The sequence below is a fragment of the Tremella mesenterica genome (assembly GCF_000271645.1).
Source record: "Tremella mesenterica DSM 1558 unplaced genomic scaffold TREMEscaffold_6, whole genome shotgun sequence".
In the NCBI taxonomy this organism is placed as follows: domain Eukaryota; kingdom Fungi; phylum Basidiomycota; class Tremellomycetes; order Tremellales; family Tremellaceae; genus Tremella; species Tremella mesenterica.
The window spans coordinates 759380-781636 of NW_006711230.1; the positions used below are offsets into that span (position 1 = coordinate 759380).

General features: G+C 45.8%; 8 protein-coding genes across 8 annotated transcripts; 4 read left to right on the forward strand and 4 right to left on the reverse strand.

Moving 5' to 3' along the window:
* Positions 1-42: 42 nt before the first annotated feature.
* Positions 43-2309, reverse strand: TREMEDRAFT_62820 (uncharacterized protein; the record flags this gene model as incomplete). Its single annotated transcript, XM_007005052.1, has 3 exons — positions 43-1221; positions 1274-1871; positions 1942-2309. The coding sequence occupies 3 exons, from the start codon at positions 2307-2309 to the stop codon at positions 43-45; spliced, it is 2145 nt and encodes a 714-aa protein (XP_007005114.1).
* A 914-nt stretch (positions 2310-3223) lies between these two features.
* On the forward strand, positions 3224-4615 carry TREMEDRAFT_62821 (uncharacterized protein; the record flags this gene model as incomplete). The annotated part of the gene is made up of 5 exons (XM_007005053.1): positions 3224-3271; positions 3322-3685; positions 4086-4115; positions 4159-4268; positions 4538-4615. The coding sequence occupies 5 exons, from the start codon at positions 3224-3226 to the stop codon at positions 4613-4615; spliced, it is 630 nt and encodes a 209-aa protein (XP_007005115.1).
* Positions 4616-4928: 313 nt separating this feature from the next.
* On the reverse strand, positions 4929-5252 carry TREMEDRAFT_57092 (uncharacterized protein; the record flags this gene model as incomplete). The annotated part of the gene is made up of 1 exon (XM_007004961.1): positions 4929-5252. A coding segment is annotated over exon 1 (175 nt), but the record flags the coding sequence as incomplete, so codon positions are not given.
* Positions 5253-5516: 264 nt separating this feature from the next.
* TREMEDRAFT_62822 (uncharacterized protein) lies at positions 5517-8543 on the reverse strand (the record flags this gene model as incomplete). Its single annotated transcript, XM_007005054.1, has 5 exons — positions 5517-5570; positions 5625-6644; positions 6785-7269; positions 7385-8027; positions 8109-8543. The coding sequence occupies 5 exons, from the start codon at positions 8541-8543 to the stop codon at positions 5517-5519; spliced, it is 2637 nt and encodes an 878-aa protein (XP_007005116.1).
* Positions 8544-8824: 281 nt separating this feature from the next.
* Positions 8825-10035, forward strand: TREMEDRAFT_39381 (uncharacterized protein). The gene is made up of 6 exons (XM_007004917.1): positions 8825-8934; positions 9155-9207; positions 9251-9322; positions 9507-9656; positions 9861-9910; positions 9958-10035. Exons 1-6 carry the CDS (start codon positions 8895-8897, stop codon positions 9968-9970), a joined length of 378 nt encoding a protein of 125 aa, XP_007004979.1. The 5' UTR covers positions 8825-8894; the 3' UTR covers positions 9971-10035.
* Positions 10036-11593: 1558 nt separating this feature from the next.
* Positions 11594-12550, reverse strand: TREMEDRAFT_31233 (uncharacterized protein; the record flags this gene model as incomplete). The annotated part of the gene is made up of 4 exons (XM_007004856.1): positions 11594-11801; positions 11852-11960; positions 12208-12429; positions 12505-12550. 4 exons carry the CDS (start codon positions 12548-12550, stop codon positions 11594-11596), a joined length of 585 nt encoding a protein of 194 aa, XP_007004918.1.
* Positions 12551-15394: 2844 nt separating this feature from the next.
* On the forward strand, positions 15395-19108 carry TREMEDRAFT_11471 (uncharacterized protein; the record flags this gene model as incomplete). The annotated part of the gene is made up of 8 exons (XM_007004814.1): positions 15395-16121; positions 16265-17064; positions 17228-17440; positions 17559-17939; positions 17987-18011; positions 18168-18371; positions 18543-18884; positions 19035-19108. Coding segments are annotated over 8 exons (2766 nt in total), but the record flags the coding sequence as incomplete, so codon positions are not given.
* Positions 19109-20693: 1585 nt separating this feature from the next.
* On the forward strand, positions 20694-22034 carry TREMEDRAFT_62826 (uncharacterized protein; the record flags this gene model as incomplete). Its single annotated transcript, XM_007005055.1, has 6 exons — positions 20694-20808; positions 20856-20936; positions 21194-21262; positions 21307-21758; positions 21802-21925; positions 21997-22034. The coding sequence occupies 6 exons, from the start codon at positions 20694-20696 to the stop codon at positions 22032-22034; spliced, it is 879 nt and encodes a 292-aa protein (XP_007005117.1).
* Between the last annotated feature and the right edge of the window lie 223 nt (positions 22035-22257).

Genomic DNA, 22257 nt, shown 5'->3' on the forward strand with positions numbered 1-22257 from the left:
GAAGGCTGATGACGTCTCGGTTGATTTCTCGGTAATAGTCTATCATTTCGGAAACTTGAGCAACCATTCGGGAAGAGAATTGCTCCTCAAACTGAGCTGAGTCTCTTGAAACTCACTCATACGATGCAGACACTGTTCAACTTCGGGCATGGTAGACGGTGGAGCCGGGATGTAAGGGACAACCTTTTCGGGTGCAGGCTGGTCCAAGGAAGGGACAGTGGGCCTTTGGGTCCGAAATTCGGGCTGGAGTGGTGGGTTCATTTGAGGGAGTTTACTGACCACATTGACCGAAGTGACAGGAATGGAGGGTATCTGACCTGGCAAAGCTGTGGGACCAGAGCCAACGAATTCTGAATGAGAACGAATGAGAGAAGTGGGAGGTGGAGTCTGAGGGGGAGCCGATTGGGAAGCAAAGAGTGGAGGAACTATGGGCTTCGGAGCCATCGTGGGTTTCGGAACATTGGTTGATGGGTTTGGACCAGGAAGACTCTGCACACCTGATCGACCCAGGCGCTTCTGCTGTAGCCACTGCTTTACCTCTGCAAACGTATGCAGTGAGGTAGGTAGTGGGGAGATTTGGGGAGGGCCAGAGACGAGAGAAGAAGACCCAGGTTGAAGGTTTGGAGGAGGGCCTGCTTTCGGAGCAGGGGAGGGGCTGGGGAAGGGGGCCGGTGTGACACTTTTAGCTTTGTGAGGCGAAGGGATTGTTGGTGATTCTTGCAATGTAACACCCAAAACCGATTGTGTTTGTGCTATAAATGGGTCTAGAGCAGAGGGAACGGCCTGTTGTCGAACAGATACGGCAGGAGAAGGAACAGGACCAACAGGGGACATTGTGGGCACCTTTTCGGAGGTAAGATCCATTTCGGGCTGGGGAGGACCTTGTTCAATGGAGAACGGACGAGCCCGTTTCGGTTCGGCCTGGGACTCTTCTACATCCTCCAGGGCACGCTTGTTCACAGGAGGATGAACAGGACTACTTCGGACAAGTATCGGAGAAACCCCAGCTGGCAAACCTGCAGAGAAAACGGGGGGGGCGGTTTCGGAGGGTTCCTTTTCGGGAACAACATCGGCAAATTTTGGAGGGCGGGGAGGGAATCGTGGCCTCTCATTTCGGGCTGTAGATGGTTCCGGTTGAGGTCCTTCTTCCCCATCATCTTGACCCAAGCTGGAATCTTGAACAAGAATAGGACCAGCTGGAGAAGACAGTTCTGTTTCTCCCTAAAAGTCAGCTGCTGAGACTTGCTTTCAGTTCGGAACCTAGAAAACTCACCTCCGAACGAGGTTGCTCTCTAGCAGACGTGGGCGCTTCGGTGAGAGGTTTCGGAGAAGGTCTGACAACCCATTTCGGACCGGGTTTTGCAGCATCCCCAGCTGCGACAGTGCCTCCCCTAGCAGTCCTACGCTTGTCCTTCGGTCCTACCGGTTGCTGCAGTGGCGCATTTGAGAACCCAATCGCCGTGGAAGCTGCAGGGGGAGCTTTTTCTTTTCCCTTTCCTTTTCCTTTTTCGGGAGGGGGGGGAGAAACCGATTTCTTGGGAGCCGAAGCTCTTGTGGAGCGTGTTGTGGTGGCTGGCCGGCGAGGTTTCGGAGGGGAGGGATGTGGTGAATGTTCAGAGTCCGATGAGTCCGAATCAGAATCCGAGCTGTCCTCAGGCTTGTCCTGACCTTGTGATGACTTTTTCGGTCGTTTTTCACTTTCGGAGGACTCTTCGACAAGGAAATTGGTCGGCTTGCCCTTGAGGGAGCAGGTGAGAGGGGGCTTTGTGGAGTTATAACAGTGCACACAGACACGAAACTTTCCTTCGTCCCAACGGTTGAGAAACACTGGTCGACCATCAGGTACATTGACACATTTCACTTCGGGATGTCTGAGATCAGCATTGAGTTTCGTTAATTTCTCCCGAATTCGGGAGCCATATTTGATAAACCAATACTCACGTGTAATTGAAAGCCGAAACACAAAACTGGACATGACAGTTTGGCTTTGTGGCCGACTCATCCGCCGAATAACATCGTGACCCTCTAGTAATCGCCCGAATACCCTCTTCCTTCATTTGTTTCGGGGTAGCTTCCCGAAGTCCTAGCTTTTCAGCAAGCTGAGGAAGATACTTCGGCTCTGCATGCCACCAGGGCTGGAGGTAGAACCCTATCTCAGCTTGAAAAGAACGAAGTGATTTCTCATTCTTCCAAATGGGGTGTTGTGGCTGAAGATACTTTTGGAAGTGAACATGGTCGGGGTGTAATTTGTAACCCTTCGGAGGGTTTACACTGGATTTATCTGTTTTTGGGTCGAAGGGGTTCGGCATTTTGAGAAAGAGGTCAAAGAGGTCAGAGAGATTGGGAGGAAGGGGGAGTGGGAAGACTCTAATTTTGATGATAAGATAATTCGGACGAGCCAAGGCGGAAGGTGAGATGAAGCACACAGATGCAGAATGAGCAGTGAGATCAGTTGAGAGTGAGTAGTGGAGAGCAGATGAAAAACGCTGGCTAATGTATGCTGGAAAAAGATATGAAGATGCTGAAGTGAAGTGAAGTGAAGAGAAGAAGTGAATTGAAGGAATGAAAAAGGGGGAAAATCGCGTCAGCCCGTGTTAGTACTTAGTAGAAGTTCAATCAACACATCACCATCAGACACGTCAACATGATGGATCCTTAAGAGAGTTTTGTGCATTCAGAGGATGTATTACCATGAACATGAACATACATACATACTTACATACATGAAAGAAGCTATTCACTTGGGTAGATTGGTAGTCAGTAGTGAGTATGTGACTATCACCGAAAGCTCCCGAATTCGGCCGAAAGGGGACCGAAAAGGAAGTAGGATTTCGGGCTGGGGACATTGCCCATGCCCCTGTGGTCAATACTCCGAAAGCTGTGCCGAAAATGGTATGAATAGACTCAGAAGGCGTCAGGCATTCCAATGATATCAGAAAAGCCACGGAAAGATGATTTTTTAATAGTGAAGGTATTTGGGTCAGTAGTGACGGGATATGGGAGTTGAACGTCGTATTTTGGGAGAAAGTGGCAAAATTTCGTCGGGATTAATTCGAGCTCCGTCGGGATTATCCACTTTTGCTGCGTCATCGAACCCGACTTTGTCGATCGATCCTTCTTTCCCTTCCCCTTCTTTGCTCTTTGACAGAGCTTCTCCGTCTTCCACTCCCACCTTCATCTTCTTCTTTGCAGTACCTCATCCCACCCATTCAACATAAACATCATGCCACCTAGGAAATCAAAGACCAAATCGACTGCTGGGCTGGCCCAGGTGAGACCAACCCTTCTTCAACCCCCTTCAAGGTATATATTGACATTCAGCCAACTCTAAACTTCCGTTCCAAAGGTCCTGATACTTATAGACCCAAAAAACCTTCTTTACTAAGACATTCAGTTTCGGCAGCTTCCATAGGATCTGCAGGGTCAGAACATGTTGATGAGGATGTTTCTGGGGAGGGGAAAGCGGGGCAGAGCGTGATGAGAGGGAAGAGTCAGACTGGGGTGAAGGGAGAAAGTCAGGTGTTGGGGGATGGGAAAGGATCAGAGAAAGAAAGTCAAGTCGTGATTGAAAATAGAGGAAACCAATTCGAACAACAGGAAAAGACGAAGATGTTGAATGTTAAAAGTAAAGAATGGGATGATATCTGGGAATCGGCCGTAGAAGAGATGGGCGGTATGGAACCTAGTAAGTCTACGTCTTCTTTCTTTCTTTTCTTTCATCTACTCAAGATGATTCTGCTCCTTTCATCTGACCAATACTAAACCATCCTCTCATGCCTACCTCGCGAATACGAAAACGTACCTGATATGATGGTCAATTTTCGTATCGTCCCTCTTGTTTTCACATTCCTTCTAGCAGCAGGAATCGATAGATTAATCCCATCCAGCTGTTCAGATTCATTTCCCTTGATCTATTGTATTCAATCAACTAACTTACCTCTTTCTTCGTTCACCACCGACAAGTGATTCGAGAATGAGGGACTCGAAGCGATGTGACTAACATACCTCTGTATGCATTCACCAACGACAAGTGATTTGAGAATGAGAGACTCGAAGCGATGTGGAAACTTTCAGCTGACATCTAGTCCACGCTACGGAAGATAACAAAATACATCGTGAGATCATATTCTCAGGCACGTTCTATCAGCTCACATTCAGACATTCTCAGAGTATTCGACATGACTTCGAAATACGGACCATGTGTAGGAATGACCAGATTGCAGAGATGGGAAAGGGCGAATAAATGGGGTTTAAATCCTGCTCCCGAGGTGGGTATCTCCTACTTCACACTTCTCCCCCCACTTCCCTTCCCTTCAACTAAACTCCTTCTGTTGTTCTCGCTACTCCTCGTATCGCCAAGGTATCCTCCCTGCGTAACTTAGTATATCACAAACATCACTTATTCTTCTATCCTATTGTCCCCTTTCGCCTTTTCGCCTTGAGTGTCCGTCGTTCCTCCTGCCCGGACTGCTTTTTGTCAGTTTTGTCGCTATTAATCCCATATTCATGAAAAACACAAAACAGTGACTGATGATAGATCCGAGCTATACTCACCACCATGCAAGGTGTTGAAGATCCTACATACAGAGAAAACGTGTTGTACACGTGGTTGTGAGGCACTAGGAGAGTTTGTATCAGTATGTAAGATGATCAAGGATAGATTTTAGTATAATAGGACTAGTGTGCCAACCTGTCACATTGACAGGCCCGTCTCTCGCCTCTTGAGGTGAATCCATGAACCCGTGGCCTCTTCTTCTCTCTCTCTTTCTCTCTCTAGCTTGTAGGTAGTAGATATAGTGGTTGTGACAACCTACTTTCCTTCTCTCTCTCTCTCTCTCTCTCTCTCTCTCTCTCTCTCTCTCTGTCCACGCCCTCGTTTATCGTCTCGCGTTCGACCTGCGGGCGTCGCCGCTAGCCACGTGGTTTATCCCCCCAAGTTAGCCTCTCATCATCTGTTATTATAATAGACGAGTGTGGCCAACCTGTCAAATTGACAGGCCCGTCTCTCGCCTCTCGAGCGACTCCGTGGATCTGTGGACCCGTGGATTCACCTCCTCTCTACTCTATCACACACTTTTTAGAACCTGTGTGGCCCTCTAGCGTCTGTCTCTCTCCCATGTTATCCTCTCGCTTCCACCCTGTGGGTAACGCCGCGCGCCACGTGGTTTGTCCCACGTGGTTTGTCCCCTCCTTTATCTCGAGGGTTAATCTGTTATTATAGTAGATTGTGCTGTGCATGCATTTTTGTACATAAATAACTCATCAAAACGTTCAATATCTCTCGTATACTCGTCTTGAGTAACTTTTGCATCTAATCGTACCTGTTCTTACATGCCGAAGATGGACCATGGCAATCATGGAGAATATGTCATAGCTTTACATCTCAAACATTGACATGAAATCGTGTGTACGTGTATGTTCATTCCAAACATTTACTTTATTCTCGCCTCGCTCTAAACAATACGAGTACATGATTCTCATCCATATGACACAAATGAAATCCAATAAAACAAATCTTAAGGAGCCACAGAAAATAAATCTATCTTTAAATCCTTGATCATCCTCATTACCTACAGTTTCAGCCTATATCAAGTTATAACACAAGAATCAGGACATGAACACACATCTTTCCAAGATTTTTCTTTATCTCCTAACGACTCTCCATAAATCTCATTTCTCTTAATAGCTCCACCTTTCCTAATCACTTGAATCGAAATATCTTGTGAATCGAGAGTTGGTATGGGATATTTCCAATATAAAGTTTGACCGATGATTTCGTATGTCCCAATAGAGATAACAACCTCGACATTTAACTTTAAACCATTTTGGTCCACTTCGGCAATGGTGAGTTTCTGTTTATCATCTAAAGTTGGATCGGAAATACCATCTAGATCTAGGAGTTTAGAAGTTGAAGATGATCTTTTCAATTCTTCTTCTTCCCTTTCTTCCGCTTTATCATCATCATTTTGGATTTGGTTCTGGTTTTGAGAAAGAAGAGTTTGTTTAGAAAGAGAAGAAGCATAATGTATAAAAGGTAAATAAATCTCTGTGAAACCTCCTTCTATCGAATCAACTTTAGTCACGTTGATATTGAGTGTGAATCGGGTTGAAGAAATATCAAATTCTAATTTTGTTGGTATTCCTACTGTTTTCATTGGATATGGTCTTGAGAAAGCTGCGGGTGCTCTTGCACCGTCTATGATTAAAGAAGATGAAAAAAATCCTGATTCTATCATCGTGGGTGTGTGAATGGGATCGAAGAACGTCGGAGAGTGAGAAAGGTTGGAAGTGGATATTGATGAGATGGTAGTTTGAGGTTTTGAAGTAAGTGTTGAATATGATAAAGTGGGGATGGAGTCGGATGGATTATTTAGGGATAAAGTAATTTGAGATTTAGATTTCGTTTCGTCGGAATAAAGAAAATCCGGGTTTATGATATCATCCGATGACCAAATAGATAAATCTTCACCATTCCATTGATCTCCCCATTCATGTGAATTATCAGGACAATATGTCCATAAAGTGTATGAAAGACAATTAGGACCATCTGTAGCGTTCAGAGAACAATCCCAAGCTCTTTGTTGAGATGAATAATCGCCTGCGTATTTACCTCCTTCGGTATAACCATAAGATTTTTTGTCGTCCTTGTGAGTTAGCATCTCCTTGTGAAACACTCATCAGATGGACATTAGCAGGTAAAGAGAATACAAAATGAAAGTGGGAGTGAACAAGAAGAAAGAAAAAGGGGGAGGGGTGGGGTTGAGAAACAACGACGTAAACATACCATATCATAAGGACATCCAATCTCTCCTATCAAAGTTGGATAATCCCCCATCACATCCTTAGTGTCTTGTTTCAAGATACCCAATTGTTCTTGTATACTTTTCCTGATATTCCCCTCACCCACTCTCACAGCCTGAATGACACTCCAATATTTCTTCCGGATCAACCCTAATGCGTCGGCATTGAAAAAATTGAAATGTTTCGTCATTAATGTCAGACCATCGTAATAATGAGGAGAATTGCATGCTCGACCTCTGAGAACTTCTTCTGGGATATGAGGAGGAGGATGGAAGACTGGTGCTTGGATAAAGAGGATAGCTTCTCGATGATGTAATCGAACATTAGCTGCGTAGGTGATGTAATGAGGTCGAAAGAAATCTTCAACAAAATCAAGCGCACGAGAGGGTTCTTTGGGAGGGGTGTCGAAGTATTTTGGTATCAATAATCTTGATGATACAGGATCCCAAACTCCATGTAATGCCCAGACTGGAATGTCAATGGTCTGTTCGATGTTTCGTTTAATCTCGTATTGGGGTCATCATATGAGTGAGAGGTGGAAAGTAGGGAGAGGGGAGAGAGAAGAAGAGTTTAAAAGACTTACCACAGATCCCAAGCTGCCAAGATTCACCTCTCTTCCAACCCCATTTTCCACCACCTCTACTTTCCTCTTCATCTGGTTCAAGCCACAGTTTCGTCCCTTTAGGATTCAATACTTCTTTACCAATTTTGTAAGGTCCCAACGGACCAAAAGCCCAATTATCAACTTCCACCGCTTGACCCATGCCAAGTCTCATGCCCTCAAATGGACTGGGAGTTACGCCTTTCTTCAATTGTTGATCTCTTGGAACTACCGACAAATCACCTTTACAGATCATACCTTCACCAGGTTCGTTCATACTGTCCCATCCAATCACGCAAGAATCATATAAATCCCCAGCTTCAGCGATCTTCATGGCTAATTTTTCGCAGGCTCGAATGAAATGATCTTGTAGATAATCTTGTATGTTCATTCCGTCGATGACGCATTTGGGAGCGAACATCCGTCCAGCGAAGAAAAGTGTGAAGATGGTCTGAGAAACCAGACGAGTATAATTCGTACTCCAGATCATTGAGGGGAACTGGGACGGTTGAGGGTATTCATTATGCAATAACGCTCCGTAAGTGGGGGTTATATGACGTGGATCTATACCACAAGCGTAGATAGTCCAAAGTGGAGCTCCTGACCCTCCTGAAAATCTAGACCACTGGAAGTCAGATATGTAATTATCCCCTTAGCTAAAGCAGTCAAGACAAATGATAGACAGAGAGGACGGAGGAAAACCCACAACATCCTGATGAGGATCCATGAAAACTCTGAATCCCCATTCCTTGCATTTCCTCAACACTCTCACGACGTAATCCATGTAATCTTCATCATACTTCCCCGGACCTTCATGTTCCAACGCCTCCCAAGTGAACACGTATCGAAGCATGTTAAACCCCCAGGCGCGCAGTCGAGCGAGGTGGACATCGGCAGTTCCATCTTCGAGATTCAGAGGTCGTCCGATATATTCCGCTTTTCCAGCTTCACCATCTTCCCAGAAATTTTCGAGAGACCATGAGGGTTGATTATGAGGTGTTTTGGAGGATGAAGAGAGGTTGACACCGCGTAGTAGGAGAGATCGACCAGAGGTATCTTGGAAGAAGGCTGAAGAGGTGTGGATGTAGTGGGGTGGGGTGGGTAGTCCTGTGGCGGGGGAATGAGAAGGTACTTGTGGCATATTTGATCTCCTATCTCCTATGTCCCTTCTGATATAACCTCTATATTACTGTCGACGTGAGTGAGAAACAAGAGCCAAGCTGGGGAGGGTTGCAAGTGGCCAAGCAAGTACTCGTACTCGTAATGTGGTGGACTGGTGGTGCAAAGTGGGACCACCCTCGGTATGCTCGCTTTCACCCGATGCGGAGCCCCAGATCTCAAAGAGTCGCCGAGTAACTCCGACTGTGTGGCACCCACCCGGCAATTGTACGTTCAACTCTGGTCACTCTGCATGCTTGACAACTTGAACTGACAGTGTTCCTCCTGACTTGGACTCTCGTTGCGGCATAAAGGTAGCTATCTACTCGTCAAGATGAGCGAAGAAATGAATGCCATCGCCAAACAATTCACCGGTGAGTCGTTTCTGTTCTCCCTGGCTCTCGTTGAAACACCACCACCTCCGACTTCTTCCTCACATTCCTCGGTGCTCGCTTGATGGGTTCTTCCACAGGTGGCAAATACTTTACATCGGCTGTCCCTGGCACAATCACTACCGAGACAGTATCACAGGTCAATCATGACACTCTGAGTGGACTGGTCTGGCTTGAGATTGAGAGGTGAGCTTACGCACAGACTTCTACTACAACACATTCGACACTGATCGTTCTGGTCTCGCCGCTTTATACGTAAGTTCCACCACTTCACCACTGGCATGGCTGACAATTGAAGCGTGATCATTCGATGCTTTCCTGGGAAGGTACCCCCCTTCTGGGAGCTCCGGCTATCATGCAGAGACTTCAAGTGAGTTTCCTTGCTGTTCACACGTCACAGAGAATGTGCACGTGCTGGCTGTATGGAATGCTGTGTGTGAAGATGACTGTTCGCTTCACGTGTTCGTCACGCTGCTCTGATGACAAATCATGTCAACTGTCATGTGTTTTCCATGAAGCGGTGGTTCGTATGTGCGAGCGAAGCTGAACAATAGGAACTCCCTTTCACCGCCGTCCAACACCGAGTCCTTACCCTTGACGCTCAACCAGCGAGCAGTACAGAGCCCGCGATCCTCGTCTTAGTGACGGGTCAATTGTTAGTGGATGACGGATCCAACATATTACAATACAGCCAGATGTTTCACGTGGGTTACACTTGTCCTCCCAATCCTCCCCATACACATGAATCTCCCCCTTTTTCCATCTCCTTACAGGTATGCTCCTGATGATACCTACGGGGGCTTGAGTACCTCCATCCCCATCGCAATTCCTACGGTGCTTTACGACCTAGACTTCTTGACTAAAGTATCCCTTCGATGAGAAGAAAATGCGTCTTGACTGACGTGCAGTTAAAACCCGAGAATGGTTCCTACTTTGTCCAAAACGACGTGTTCCGACTGTCAGTTTCGCTTCTTCGCAAACTTTCCATCCATGACTGACATGCAGTGTTTACGGCTGATCCGACGTCATCTTTCACCTCCTTAATGACCATGTTCAGATCACGTATGCATATAAATTTCAACTTCTTTGGGCTTCCTGGCGCGCTAGCAACATGACGACGTCGGGGCCAAACCACATGCGCCCCTTCTATCCTCCTCTCACCGCCCACAGCAAGGACTTCCTTTTTGCGCTTTCTTCTCATGACATAACAAGATGGTTTTTCTCATGACATAATATGAGAACATCCTTTCTTCCGTCTCCGTTCATGGTCGAACTTTGAAGTTCCGCGCTGACCACGGACGAGGTGTTCACAAGCTATAAGGCCACCTCTTCCCTCACCGGGACCCGAATACGCCACCGACTTAATATCGAGTCCTAATACCATGGATGCCCCTCCAGAAGATACACCTGGAAGTCCTCCCACTTATGCAGACGACCCACGCAACGGCACCTATCATTGGTCCATTGAAATCTTGAACCTTCTCAGTGAGGAAATGGCTGTCATTTTACGAGCATCACCTAGCACACAGGAAGATGATCATGCAATACTCAAACTGCAAACTCAAGTCTCAGAGGTTATGCAGACAATCATGTCCGACTTTGATGAAAGAGACCGTTCTCATTTAACTAAGATAATCCGAGCCGCAGAGTTTTTTCCAGCGGATCAGCCAGAACCAATCCAACTGGAAGACTGGGAAGAGACAACTCGGCTTGTCTTTCAAACTGACAGTATGTCCACGACAGCAAAGGGGATCAAGGGACCTATAAGAGAAGCAATCTTCACTGAATTATGGAAGGCTCAAACTCAAAGATGTTGCGTTTCACCCACCAGATCTTCTGTCCCGCATGAATACACTTTATCTTCATCAGGCACAGCTAATCCAGTCCAAGGATTGGGATAAATTGAAGAAACTTCACCAGGAAATCTCAATGACCATTTCAAACCTTCCACACAAAGTTGTGGACCCTGCACTGTTTCCTCTTATCCACATATTTGCGGGAGTAGCAGAGCATCCCAGCATCCAAGCTACTTTGAGAGATGCCTTGCCATCATCTGAGCGTTTTCATGACTGGAAACAAACAGCCCGTCTGTACACTATCACAGCATGGGTCATTAATGAATACAAGCTGCAAGCAGATAGCCAAACTGTGGGAGAGCTATTCACTCAACTGTGGAAAGCTGATAACTAAGTATATGCCGGTGAACTCAGTAGATAGAAAGACTCGTGCCCGTGATTAACCCGATAAGGGTGGTCAGTATAGGAAATCGAATCTGAAGATCGACGTGAAGCAATTCACTTTGGAATGGAAAAATCATGCTAAGGATCCCAGAGGAGTAAGCATGATGCATGAGATGAGAGAAAAGGGACGTCCCTCGTATACCATTGTAAGTCATCTGAAGATGGTTTCGGATCCCTCTTGACCATGCTTGACACATGTACCTCATTTGGTGGATCATGAGCAACCCCTCATCCGACATCTGGCAATAACTCAAAGATGTTGTGAACTCACCCGATCACTTAACCCCTGATACTGCATCGGTCGTGAATGTGAGTTCAACCCGATCAATCTCGTTCAGTACGGACACGATGATTGGAGATATACGAAAGAATATGGCCATGCTAGAAATGTTTACATACTACTATTCTTTCTCATTCGTCCGATCTTCTCTCCATTTCTCGATCCATTCTCCTATCCTCCTAACATTCTCCTCTACCTCACCTTCTTCTTTCCCATCACTTAGTAGTTGTACGACGATTTCTTCAACATATGATTCCCTCGTCTCTGTCAAACAAGTTTGCATTATCTCAGCAGTAATATTTTCGTGTAATTTCTTTTCGGGATAATGTCTATTATAAGTACACGCCTTATTGGGTCGTAGAGTGTGAATTGGACTAACCGGGAAGTCAGACGATCATGTAAAACTGAATTGTCGCATGTTAAAACGACGACTGAATCTATCCAACGTTCTGGGAAAAGGGAAGGGTCGTGGTGATCTATTATGAAGCCTGTGGTCAATTACCATTTCTATTTTTCTTCTCCGACTCTTCTCAAGCCCAATCGTTCGCATCACGTCACTTCTGTCATATGTTCCATCGTCTTATCCTCTCGCAATGAGCCCATTGATAGGGTGTCCTGGTGATCCTAATATCTTTCTGGGCCGAGTTCCCCATATTATGAATAATAGGCAGCCAATAGGAGAGTACGCCCTTTGATACAACGTGAGAAGTGAGAATTTGGAAAGAAACCACTCACCCGTTTCCGCAGGTCCATCAAAAGGATTAACTTTCTCCTCCATCCAATCTAATAACTTATCTTCATCAACGATCCAGCTTTGCCATTCTTCATCCCATCCTTCGTGAAAACCATTTTGTTTGACTATATCTCCGACGTTGAGATGAACTAACGGTGATGATGTATCTTGAGAATTGAGGGCGAGAAGATCGGAATGAAGGGTTTTACCTGTTCCTGGTGTACCTAAGTATGAGCATCTACATTCTCACTTCATTTCGAGGTGATAAGACACAAGAGGAGTAGGAGGAGAAGACTTACCAGTGATGAGTATTATAGGATGTTGTCGGGGATGATGAGTTGTCATTATCGTCAATTGAATGAGGGTAGGTGAGTTTGGTGATATCAAAGTTACGAGGATGTTAGACGGGTGGTCAAACTTTTGCATCTGCAGGGTGGGGCTCCGCATTTGAGTTTCCAAGGTTGCTTCGTCTGCGATCGTCTGCTTTCTACTTCACCTTACTTGTATGCGTTGGATCGCTTTTGTGAATATAAGCGACAAACATGCGTATGTATCAGAGACGATGAAAACCAATCTGTGTGTAGTATATAGGCCTACATGAAGACCGACCTCAAATCAACTGTTCTCGAGAATGAAAGAAACAGGCCTCTCTAATGAAACCGGTCCACATCCCTGCCTCAAGAGGACATTTTCAAACACATACCTAATAACATGATCCATGGTATGTTTCAAATCCCAATGATCCGACTTTTGGCTTACCTCGCTCGGATGTTCCATAAAGACTCACTTACTGTACAGAATCGGAAGATAAGGACGAGGGCGAGTCTCGGATACCAAAGACTACTCCGTTCCCGTGCCCTTGTGGCGCGCGGCAAGTCGATCACTTGGTGACGAAACCGATGACGATTGCCGTTTTTCCTGTGACGGCATAGGATCTTGGAGCGCGGTTTGGGGATGCTCAATCGATCAATGGCTTTGACCTCTGCTCCAACGCCCTCTACAGTATAACCAACACTTAGGATACTTCCTCTGCAATGTGCCAAGGCAAGGGAGGAGGGGGACGTCCGTGCCGCACTACTTTTCATTAGCATACAATCCTTCCCCACAAATATGCAGACTAACCGAGTTCCTCTTCGACTCCCCACAAATCTTCGACTCCCCACAAATCCAGTGAAGCCTATTGAATGGTAGCGTATACAAGGCACGAGACCACGGGGATGGAAAGGAGGATATGACGGAGTAAAGGAAGTACGACGGCTATGATATCATTGTCTTTCCCATGTGGCAGCCCGCCCCACTCGACTTTGTATGTGGCTACATGAGATTTGGGATGGTATGAATACTGGGACCGATTCATCCTCGGTAGCTATACATTCCATATCGTACATTTCACATCCACTCTCATCACATCTTGCATCCATTCTCATCAAATCTCATCCATTCTCATCACATCTCATACCGTGAGCCACCACATCGAACGTCCCTTGAAAACGTCGGCCTAAAATCACTCCGACTCTACAGTCCCGACCGAAAGATCCGTACTGTAGAAAGGTAAGAAAAGGGAGATATGATAGCTGCTGTTCTCACCCCATACCAATTGTCCAATACTAATTTAGCCATGCACGGTGAGTATTTTCTTCTTCCTCTGATGCACCCATCGGAGAAAACATCATTCTTGCCCTGATCATACCTGTTCTAGTCAACCTCGAAATATGCGCCACACTAATCGTCGATGATACATTGGAGGTATCAGATCGAGCTCGACCATGAGGACAGTGCAAAGGGAAGACGTTTTAGTAAGGAAAAATGGTCGCTTATCGATAGACGCTCATTCCGTTGAGAGAAAGAAGAAACAATACTCACACGGGATATACGAGTACACGAAGAGTATGTGGGAAGATGTACGGTTAGATATCGAGTGGGTGTAGTTGCTTGTCCTTGCTTACTTTCATTTCCGCCTCTCAGTTAAAACCTGTTGCTATTTCTTTAGTCTGATCAATGTCTTTATGTCAAAACACCTCTCAAACCCTTTCATTGGGTCTCTCTACCTATCATTCAACCCGTGTTCATCCTGATCAATTCGGATGAATCACACTGACAGTCAGACGACGTAAAACCCTCACGTCGAAATCTTCCCAAGAGTCCCTCGCTCAATCCTCTTCCACCCAAAGTCAAAAAGGTCCCACACAACCTTCCCCTCGAGACGAAAAACGTGACACCCAATCGATGTCCAAAGAAGCGGCAGTGGAGGAGAAACGAGGATCGGTGAGCTCAACGACCTCAAACACTTCCAGTACAGGGGCGGCGACACAGATCGGAGCGGTTCCTGCCACCCATTAATCTTTCCCTTGTTGAAAAGTTGGTTCGGTAGTTGAGATGATCACGCAGTGATACAGAGTAAGTCGTATATGGATTGAGCTGGCGGTGGAGGGTGGAAATAACATCGGTTAAACAAGGGATAAGGAGGACCACAATCTTCGATACGTATCAATATTTTGCTGTAGCTTTAGTCAACATGTATATATCTATGGCATGGGAGATTATGTATTCTGGAAGATAGTACCGCCTGGGGTGGTCACACGAGCATAGCTTTGTCGCGACAGGATGAACACTCGAATGAACAAGAAGATAGGGTACAGAGATGGAGAAGGGTAAGGGGACGAATCTATTCAGTAGTTGGTTAGTAAAAATTTCATAAATTAAGTATTGGGCGGTTTTGTTCGCCTGGTTGGAAGTCTTGTGACACCTCAGCAAGGCAGATTGAGATTCAGCGTAAACTCACCAGCATCTCCAAGAGAAACGAAGCTCCCTATGGAAGGAATCGGGATTTGTCCCGAGACTCCACGTGGCAGCCGCTAAGCGAAGTTGATAGGCGGTGATTGCCGGTTTGTGGGTTCTCGGTCGCTCGGAACCGCTCCGTCTTTGCTTTCTCCCCTCAAAAGTCTCAACATCTGATCATCTTTCCTCGTTGTACATACATACACCTACTTTTGTATCCCTCCACCATCGTCCTTCTACGACTATCTCTATTTCCACCTAGTAATGTCAGTGATGAATCCGGCTTTTCTACAGCCGGATTATCAGACTACTTCAAAACCAGATCTCAAGTCATCTACAACTATCTCATCTTCAAATCACAAAACCGAAATGTCCGGTTTATCACTACCCGATCGATCCAGACGAGAGACTTCTTCACCAGATTCACCAGATGACGAAGAACAACAACAAGATATCGAAGACGTTCAAAATGATTCCAATATGAACAAAGATCAAGATCAAGATTCTAATGCTGGAGAAGCTAAACGTCCAAGATTACGTCTAGCACACGCATGTGATAGATGCAGAAAAAGAAAAATCCGATGTGATACTCAACAACCTTGTGGACCATGTCAAGCAACAAAGAATGAATGTACTTTTCATACTCCTTCCAGAAGAATTGTCAAACCTAAATCTTCAATGGAGGTATTACGTTCTTCGACATCAGGTATCAAAAGACCTCATTCCCCACCCAACGTTTTGGCGAATTTAACGGGTGGAACTAATTTAGAAGCGAGGTTAGCAGCTTTAGAATCTATGTTAAGAGATGTCCCACCGAATGTACATAACGCTTTCTTATCTTCCCTCGATGCGAGATTAGGAAGTGGGACGGGAGTCGGGATCAAAGAAGGTAAAGGAGAAGGTGTGGGAGTGGCTTTGGAAGCTCTTATGGGAAGTAATTCCGCTACTGGTTTGAGGGATTTTGGATCGGTCAATGCGGGAAGTAGTATGTTACTTGGGGATTGGGGAGATGGTTGGAAAGGTTTAGGAAGTGCTACGGGTATGAAAAGACGAGATGATGGAGTTGATCAGATGGCAAAGAGGTTTGAAGGCACAAGTTTCTTCTATGAGGATGAAATTGGTCAAGCAAAATGGCAAGGTGAGTTTAATACTTCCTCTCATTACACATATAACGACTCGTTCTCTCTTTAATTATCAATCTTCTGTGAATATCGAGATCAATCGTGCTTGCAGTATTTATCTGCGTCATCCATCGGTAAGTATGTGAGCTGACTCATCCAGGGGCAACATCCGGTTTCCCTCTCCTCAATATATTAACAGCGTCCAACACTTCAGCAGATGCAGAATTAGAAGAAGAGCTTGATAGTGATCTCTCACAAAATTACAATGATACTCCAGTGGTCGAACCAACACCTTTATCACCTACAACCTCAACACGTCGTACTTCATTCCCAAACCCACTCAATTCTAGAGTTCGAAATTCTTCTTCCTCCAACCCTACTTCTTCCTTAACAGTACCCTCTTCTCCATTATTACGAAAACAAAGATTCTTTCCTGATCGTACTCCTCGACCTCATCAAACTCTTAATCCAGAAGCATCATGGAAAGTCATCACCGGTGTTATCCCACCGGATGTTATGGATACTCTGGTTCGATGTTATCTTTCGACTTCTCATCTTTTATGGCCTTTTCTACACGTTCCAACATTCTTAAGAGATTATGCAAATCCACAACAATGGGGAGAACCAGGTTTTGCATGCTTCATCGTCGCTGTTTGTACACTAAGCAGTAGACATGTTGACGATCCTAGAGTCAGGGCAGTGCCTACAGATCCTAGTACAGCGGGAAAGGCATATTTCGAATTGTTCAAGAGATTGAGGGATTTACCAAGTGCAGATAGACCGACTTTGTATAGTATACAAGCTGCTTTTTTGGCTGCGATTTATGCGTTTGGGTTGGGGAATTTGAGTAAAGCGTTTTCTTTACAAGCTGAGAGTATCACTTTGTGTTTGGATGGAGGTTTGCATAGGAGTGTTGATGGGTATGATCATTTCGATGCTGTAGAGAGGGAGGTTCGGAAGGTGAGTCGTTGCTGTGATCATATCTCAAGCCAACACTACTTCAATATACATCTTCTACCCAATCTCTCACTGTACTGCCGGTTCACGGTAGCGACAACCCATTTCGTCTGTCTGGTTTCGTATTTTCAGCACCATGTGTGATAGGGGGGAGCTGATCTCCTAGCGAACCTTTTGGGCCATCTACTCTTGGGATAAACAATCAGCCGCTCTGTTTGGTCGTCCGCCGATCATCCATTTAAGAGATTGCGACGTCACAGAACCTTTGATAGTGGACGACGATAGTCTGACACCGGAGGGAGTGAAGGAACCCGTGGATGAGACTACCAGTCGGATGTGTGCTTTTGTCTCTGCCGTCCGACTTCATGTGATCCTAGAGGTGGGTTTCCTCCTTCGCCTATTATTTCCTGTCGGCTGTCTCATCCGTTCTTAACTTAAACGTGATCTCATCTCCATGCATCTTCCACCATAGCGAGGACGTTTATTTGACATAACAGGGAGTTCTCGATGCCGCCACTCAACCTTCAACATTCCCCACCTCACCTTTTTTAGCCAAAGCAGCAGCCATCATAGCTCGACGTTCAACCACCAACGACCTAGGTGAAGAAGAAGCCCTCTTAGCAGAATGGCAAAAGCTTTTACCTAGATATTGGCAATACGATTCAGAAACTGCTACTTCTCGTGATCCTATACGTATCACTCAAGCTGAACGGTTACATTGTTTGGAACATTTGGTCAAGATGATCATCTATCGACATCGATTTTCGGGATTCGTAGCTGTTCCAGCTTCAACGACAGAGGATAGAGCGAGACATATGGATTTTTGTAGGAAAGCAATGCAAAGTGCTTTGACTATAATTGCGGATCATGTGCATATTGTGAGTTTCTCTTTCTCCTGTTTGATGAAAAGAACTGATGTTGGTAGAGTCAAAGAGGTATGATGACATATTGTGAGTTTATGTTTCTTCTCATCTTCTTTTTCATACCTCATTTCTTTTTGAGAAAAGAAAGGCCCCTTGTTCTCTTCCAATGTAGCAAAGAGGATGAGTGACGATGCGGAATGGAAATGAATGGGTCCGTCGAGGGAAGAATGAACTGATAAATAGATGGCGTTCATGTCATCCATCAACTCGCTCAGGCCGGTCGAACCTTAGTCGCTGTCGTACTCAATTGTAGGAATGCGGATTTTAGACCTCTTATCGCTCCTTCGATCGATGGATTACGATCTTGTGTGGGATTGTTAAGAAGGTTCAGTGGGAGATATCTCTGTGGATTGAGATCAGCGGATATCATTGATGAATTTTGTCGAAGTAAGTTTTCGTCCTGATTTGCCATCTTCCATCCCTTCAATCATATCACCTCGCAGAACGTAACCGATTGCCTATTATGACGACCTTCACCATTCTTCCGAAGTGAAAATACCTCCTCTGTCCCTAAATGCCAGAATTTGACGAGATGTGAAGAAAATGCCTGACTGTCAGTCTGTAACATCCCCGTAGATTCACCACGCGTACCGGATGGCACCGGTCGTCCTTCCCCAGCATGGTTACGTCCTGTCCGTCGACGACCATCACCATCACCTTCCGCCATCTCTCCCACAGATCCTCCTATTCCTTCTCTGACAGAAACACCAGCAGGAGTAGATATCATGTCAGCTCATCCTAATCTTATCTCTTCTACTACAGTTCCTACCGACTTGGAAGCTTTATTCAACGCTGCGGACTATTTCGATATTTCAGTCATTGATACACCTCTACAAGGAACTTCTCAACTTTCATCAAATCAGAATAACCAACAACCTCATCATCTCAGTATGTCAAATGGTCATGATGGTATAATGGGAATTGAAAGTTTCGGGAATCTTAATGGTATGAACAATATACCGGGTATGAGCAGTATGAACAGCTTCAACGGTGTACAAGGAGGAAATGGTGTGAATGGTCAGACTGAGATGAATGGTTTCAACGGATTAGAAGGTTTGCTGGGGTTAGGTGCTTTGGGAGAGGCAAGCGCTCCTTTTGATAGATTGGAAACACTTACTCCGGATCAATCAACAACGAATTATGAAGGTCAATTGGGTATGGAAATGTTGAATCAAATACCACAAGGTCAGACGCAGGATCAGAATCAACATGGAATGTGAGTTGACTTTCATCTCTCTGTTCATCTTACATCTTTCATCTTTCATCTTTCTTTGTTCGCCCACTTCCATCTCTCACTCCGTCCTCCTCGATCATTTTGGGCAATCTGTCAGGCTTCATGTTATCTCTCAACAAACTCCTTCACTCGAATAGCGTTCTAGGTGGTGGTGGTTTCTGTGACAATGCCCCACTTGTAAGATCCAGCAATATCTTCTCGACGGACTCAGGAGATGGTAGTATGAAGACATGCTAACGATACAGGTCGGCAGCTACAATTCTGAGTTTGCTGGAAGATGGTAACTTTGATTATGGAGCCATGTTCACTGATCAAGCGCCTATAAGGATAGACGGGGAGACTTGAGACGTATTGTGTGTATCATTATCAATGCACGAATTTATTGCTTGTTACATGACATCGGGTGTCGGCGATGCTCCCAGTCCATCTTAGAGTAGTACATGGTGTGCATGTTGCAAAGTGCCATCAGGGGGTCAAGTATGAAGTCGACTGTTTAGGTATGGACATGACACGAGTTCACTAAAGGTCAAGTAGGTATAGCATGATTCATCCCTCATCAATAATGGTACTTACTTGCTACCACTTCCCCCTCAACAAGCTGGTTTGTATATCGGAGCCTGACCTTGCAGGAGCTACACCCACCATGATAGAGTGGGAAGAGACAATGTCGTAAGCACTCGGACGAAGCATCATTCGGCAGGGTGGCTGGGAAGGGGAAAGAAGATATTCCTGCATCAGTGACGCCATCAAGCGCAAAGGCACAAGGATACAAGGAAAGTGAGAAGTCTGTGGTCTGTGGGAACATTAATTTCTCTATTGGATTGATTGTGAGAGCTGTATCAAACAAAGACGCATAAGATCCTTGGTGCTGTTTATAAATGACTTCACAATATACTCTAGGTAGTAAATAGACACATCGGGAGTACAGTGGCTAGTGGCACGTTAGGTGAGGCAGTCAGACTATTCGCGCCTAACCCTCACAGGGACAACTTTTCCCATTCCGCACGCCTAAAGTTCATTCGACCCCGACTCAGCTCTCCAGTCGCCCATTCGCCCGCGCGTAGGGATAATCCCGACGGAACTCGAATTAATCCCGACGAAATTTTGCCACTTTCTCCCAAAATACGTCACTCAACCCGAGGATCCCTCCACTACTGACCCAAATACCTACGGAATGTCCCCAAATCCCCCCTGTATTGAATATGCATCCTACCGTGGCTTCTTGCATATCTATGGGTTGCCACACGTATTCTGAAGCCATTCATGCAGGCAGAACCTCCGAATTCGGAGTCCTTGGTTCTCTACAGCCATTTGGAGTTCAAATTCGGAAACGCCCCCGAAAGGATGTGTCCTTCAACCCTAGGCACTGTTTGGCGGTGATTGGGCAATCATTTTTCTCCTCTTCTTATTTCAATCATCTTCTTTCCATTGATTTAAACATAATAGTAACTTACTGAATTAAGCTCACAAGCTTTATGTCTCAGAATAATCAAGCTGATCAACTCATTCTCAACGCTTTAAAGAGAAAGTCGCCTTTTCGTGGTCGACCTCCGAAAGTGTATGCTCCTAGTGCACAATCACCATCAACATGTCAGTGTCTCCTCTGAAGATTATCTCACCCCTTACTAACTATGTAGCCGGTCCTTCTCACCCTATTGAGCCTTCTTCTATCAACAGGACAGCTTCGGAGATCCAGTCAGTTTCGGTTTCGGTGCCCTGTGAGACATTCTCTTTTCCTCTTGGTTCATTGAAGCTTATGCTCAGTGAACAAACCGCCGCCCTTTCCTGAACCACCCCAGCTGAGCTCAAGAGGGGCTTCTTCTCCATCTCCTTGTCATAAAGTAGCTCAGCCCGATCTCCTTCCAACCCCCTCTGCCTCCCTGCCTGCTTCCGAAACGCGACTGGAATCGCATTTGGATTCGGTGGCCTGTGAGGCAGTTTCTTTTCCTCTGGGTTCATTGAAGCTTATGCTCAGTAAATCATTCACAGCAGTTTCCCAAATCGTCTCCTGGTCACAAGATACCCCTGTCCACGGCTGATTCCAGTGAGTACTTTTGGATCCCCTTTATGTATCAACTGACAGGAGAGTTGCATCAGGAGATACTCCTGCATCGTCCAACGGTATTGGTATTGTGACACCAGATTCGGTACCCTGGACAGAGCTGGTCATGGCCTCCCCCTCCGCTTCATTGTCTTCGGCCGTGCAAGCTTCAGCACCCAACTTATCCGCTGCCGTTCCGAAATGGTCTCCCTCTCAACCTCCGAATCCCATTTCGGTAGAAGATGAGATCATCACTGCTAGGCAAGAGGCGGCCGGGCGCTTCCGAATTGTCAATATCTCTTCCGAATCATACTCCGTACCACGTCCTGAGGCTCCACTCTTGGCACTCAAAGCTCCTCGCACCGACGCTAGTCTTGGGGTCAACATACGTGCTTTGGAAACCTTCTGTCGTTTACCGAATCCTGACCTGGTGGATGATGATCGCTATGAACAATTCGAGGTGGCTTTTCATCATATCCCGAAAGCGTTTGACTCTTTGGTCAGTGTTCTGTTTTGGAGAGTTACAACCGTTGATATATCAGCGTCAGGACTACCTCATTGAGACCCAGCATATATCCAAATGTGTTCAAGTGGAATGGTTGGATCCCCCTGGTTTATTACCCGCCGACATCAGGGGAAGACATGGCCTCTTCTTTGTCTCCGACAGTGCTGTCGCCGCATACCCGAATCGGACAGTGTTTCGGTCGATCTTCCGATGCAGTGGCAACTGTACCCAGATCCAGCCAACTTTGAACAGTGTCCACCACCATGTTGAGCCGAAAGCAAAGGATGAAACACAAACAACAGCCGAAGCTCACCCTCCAACTGCTGCCAGTGCACGATATTCCTCAAGAGCACGTTTAAAGTGTGATCTTTTTCTTGAGGTGGGTCATATAAGGATGATTCATCTTCACTAAGCTGATTTTCTTAGATACGAATGACCCCCAGCAATATCCGAAAAGGGGTCTGTTGTCTGATCCGCCCGAAAGCTGCATATC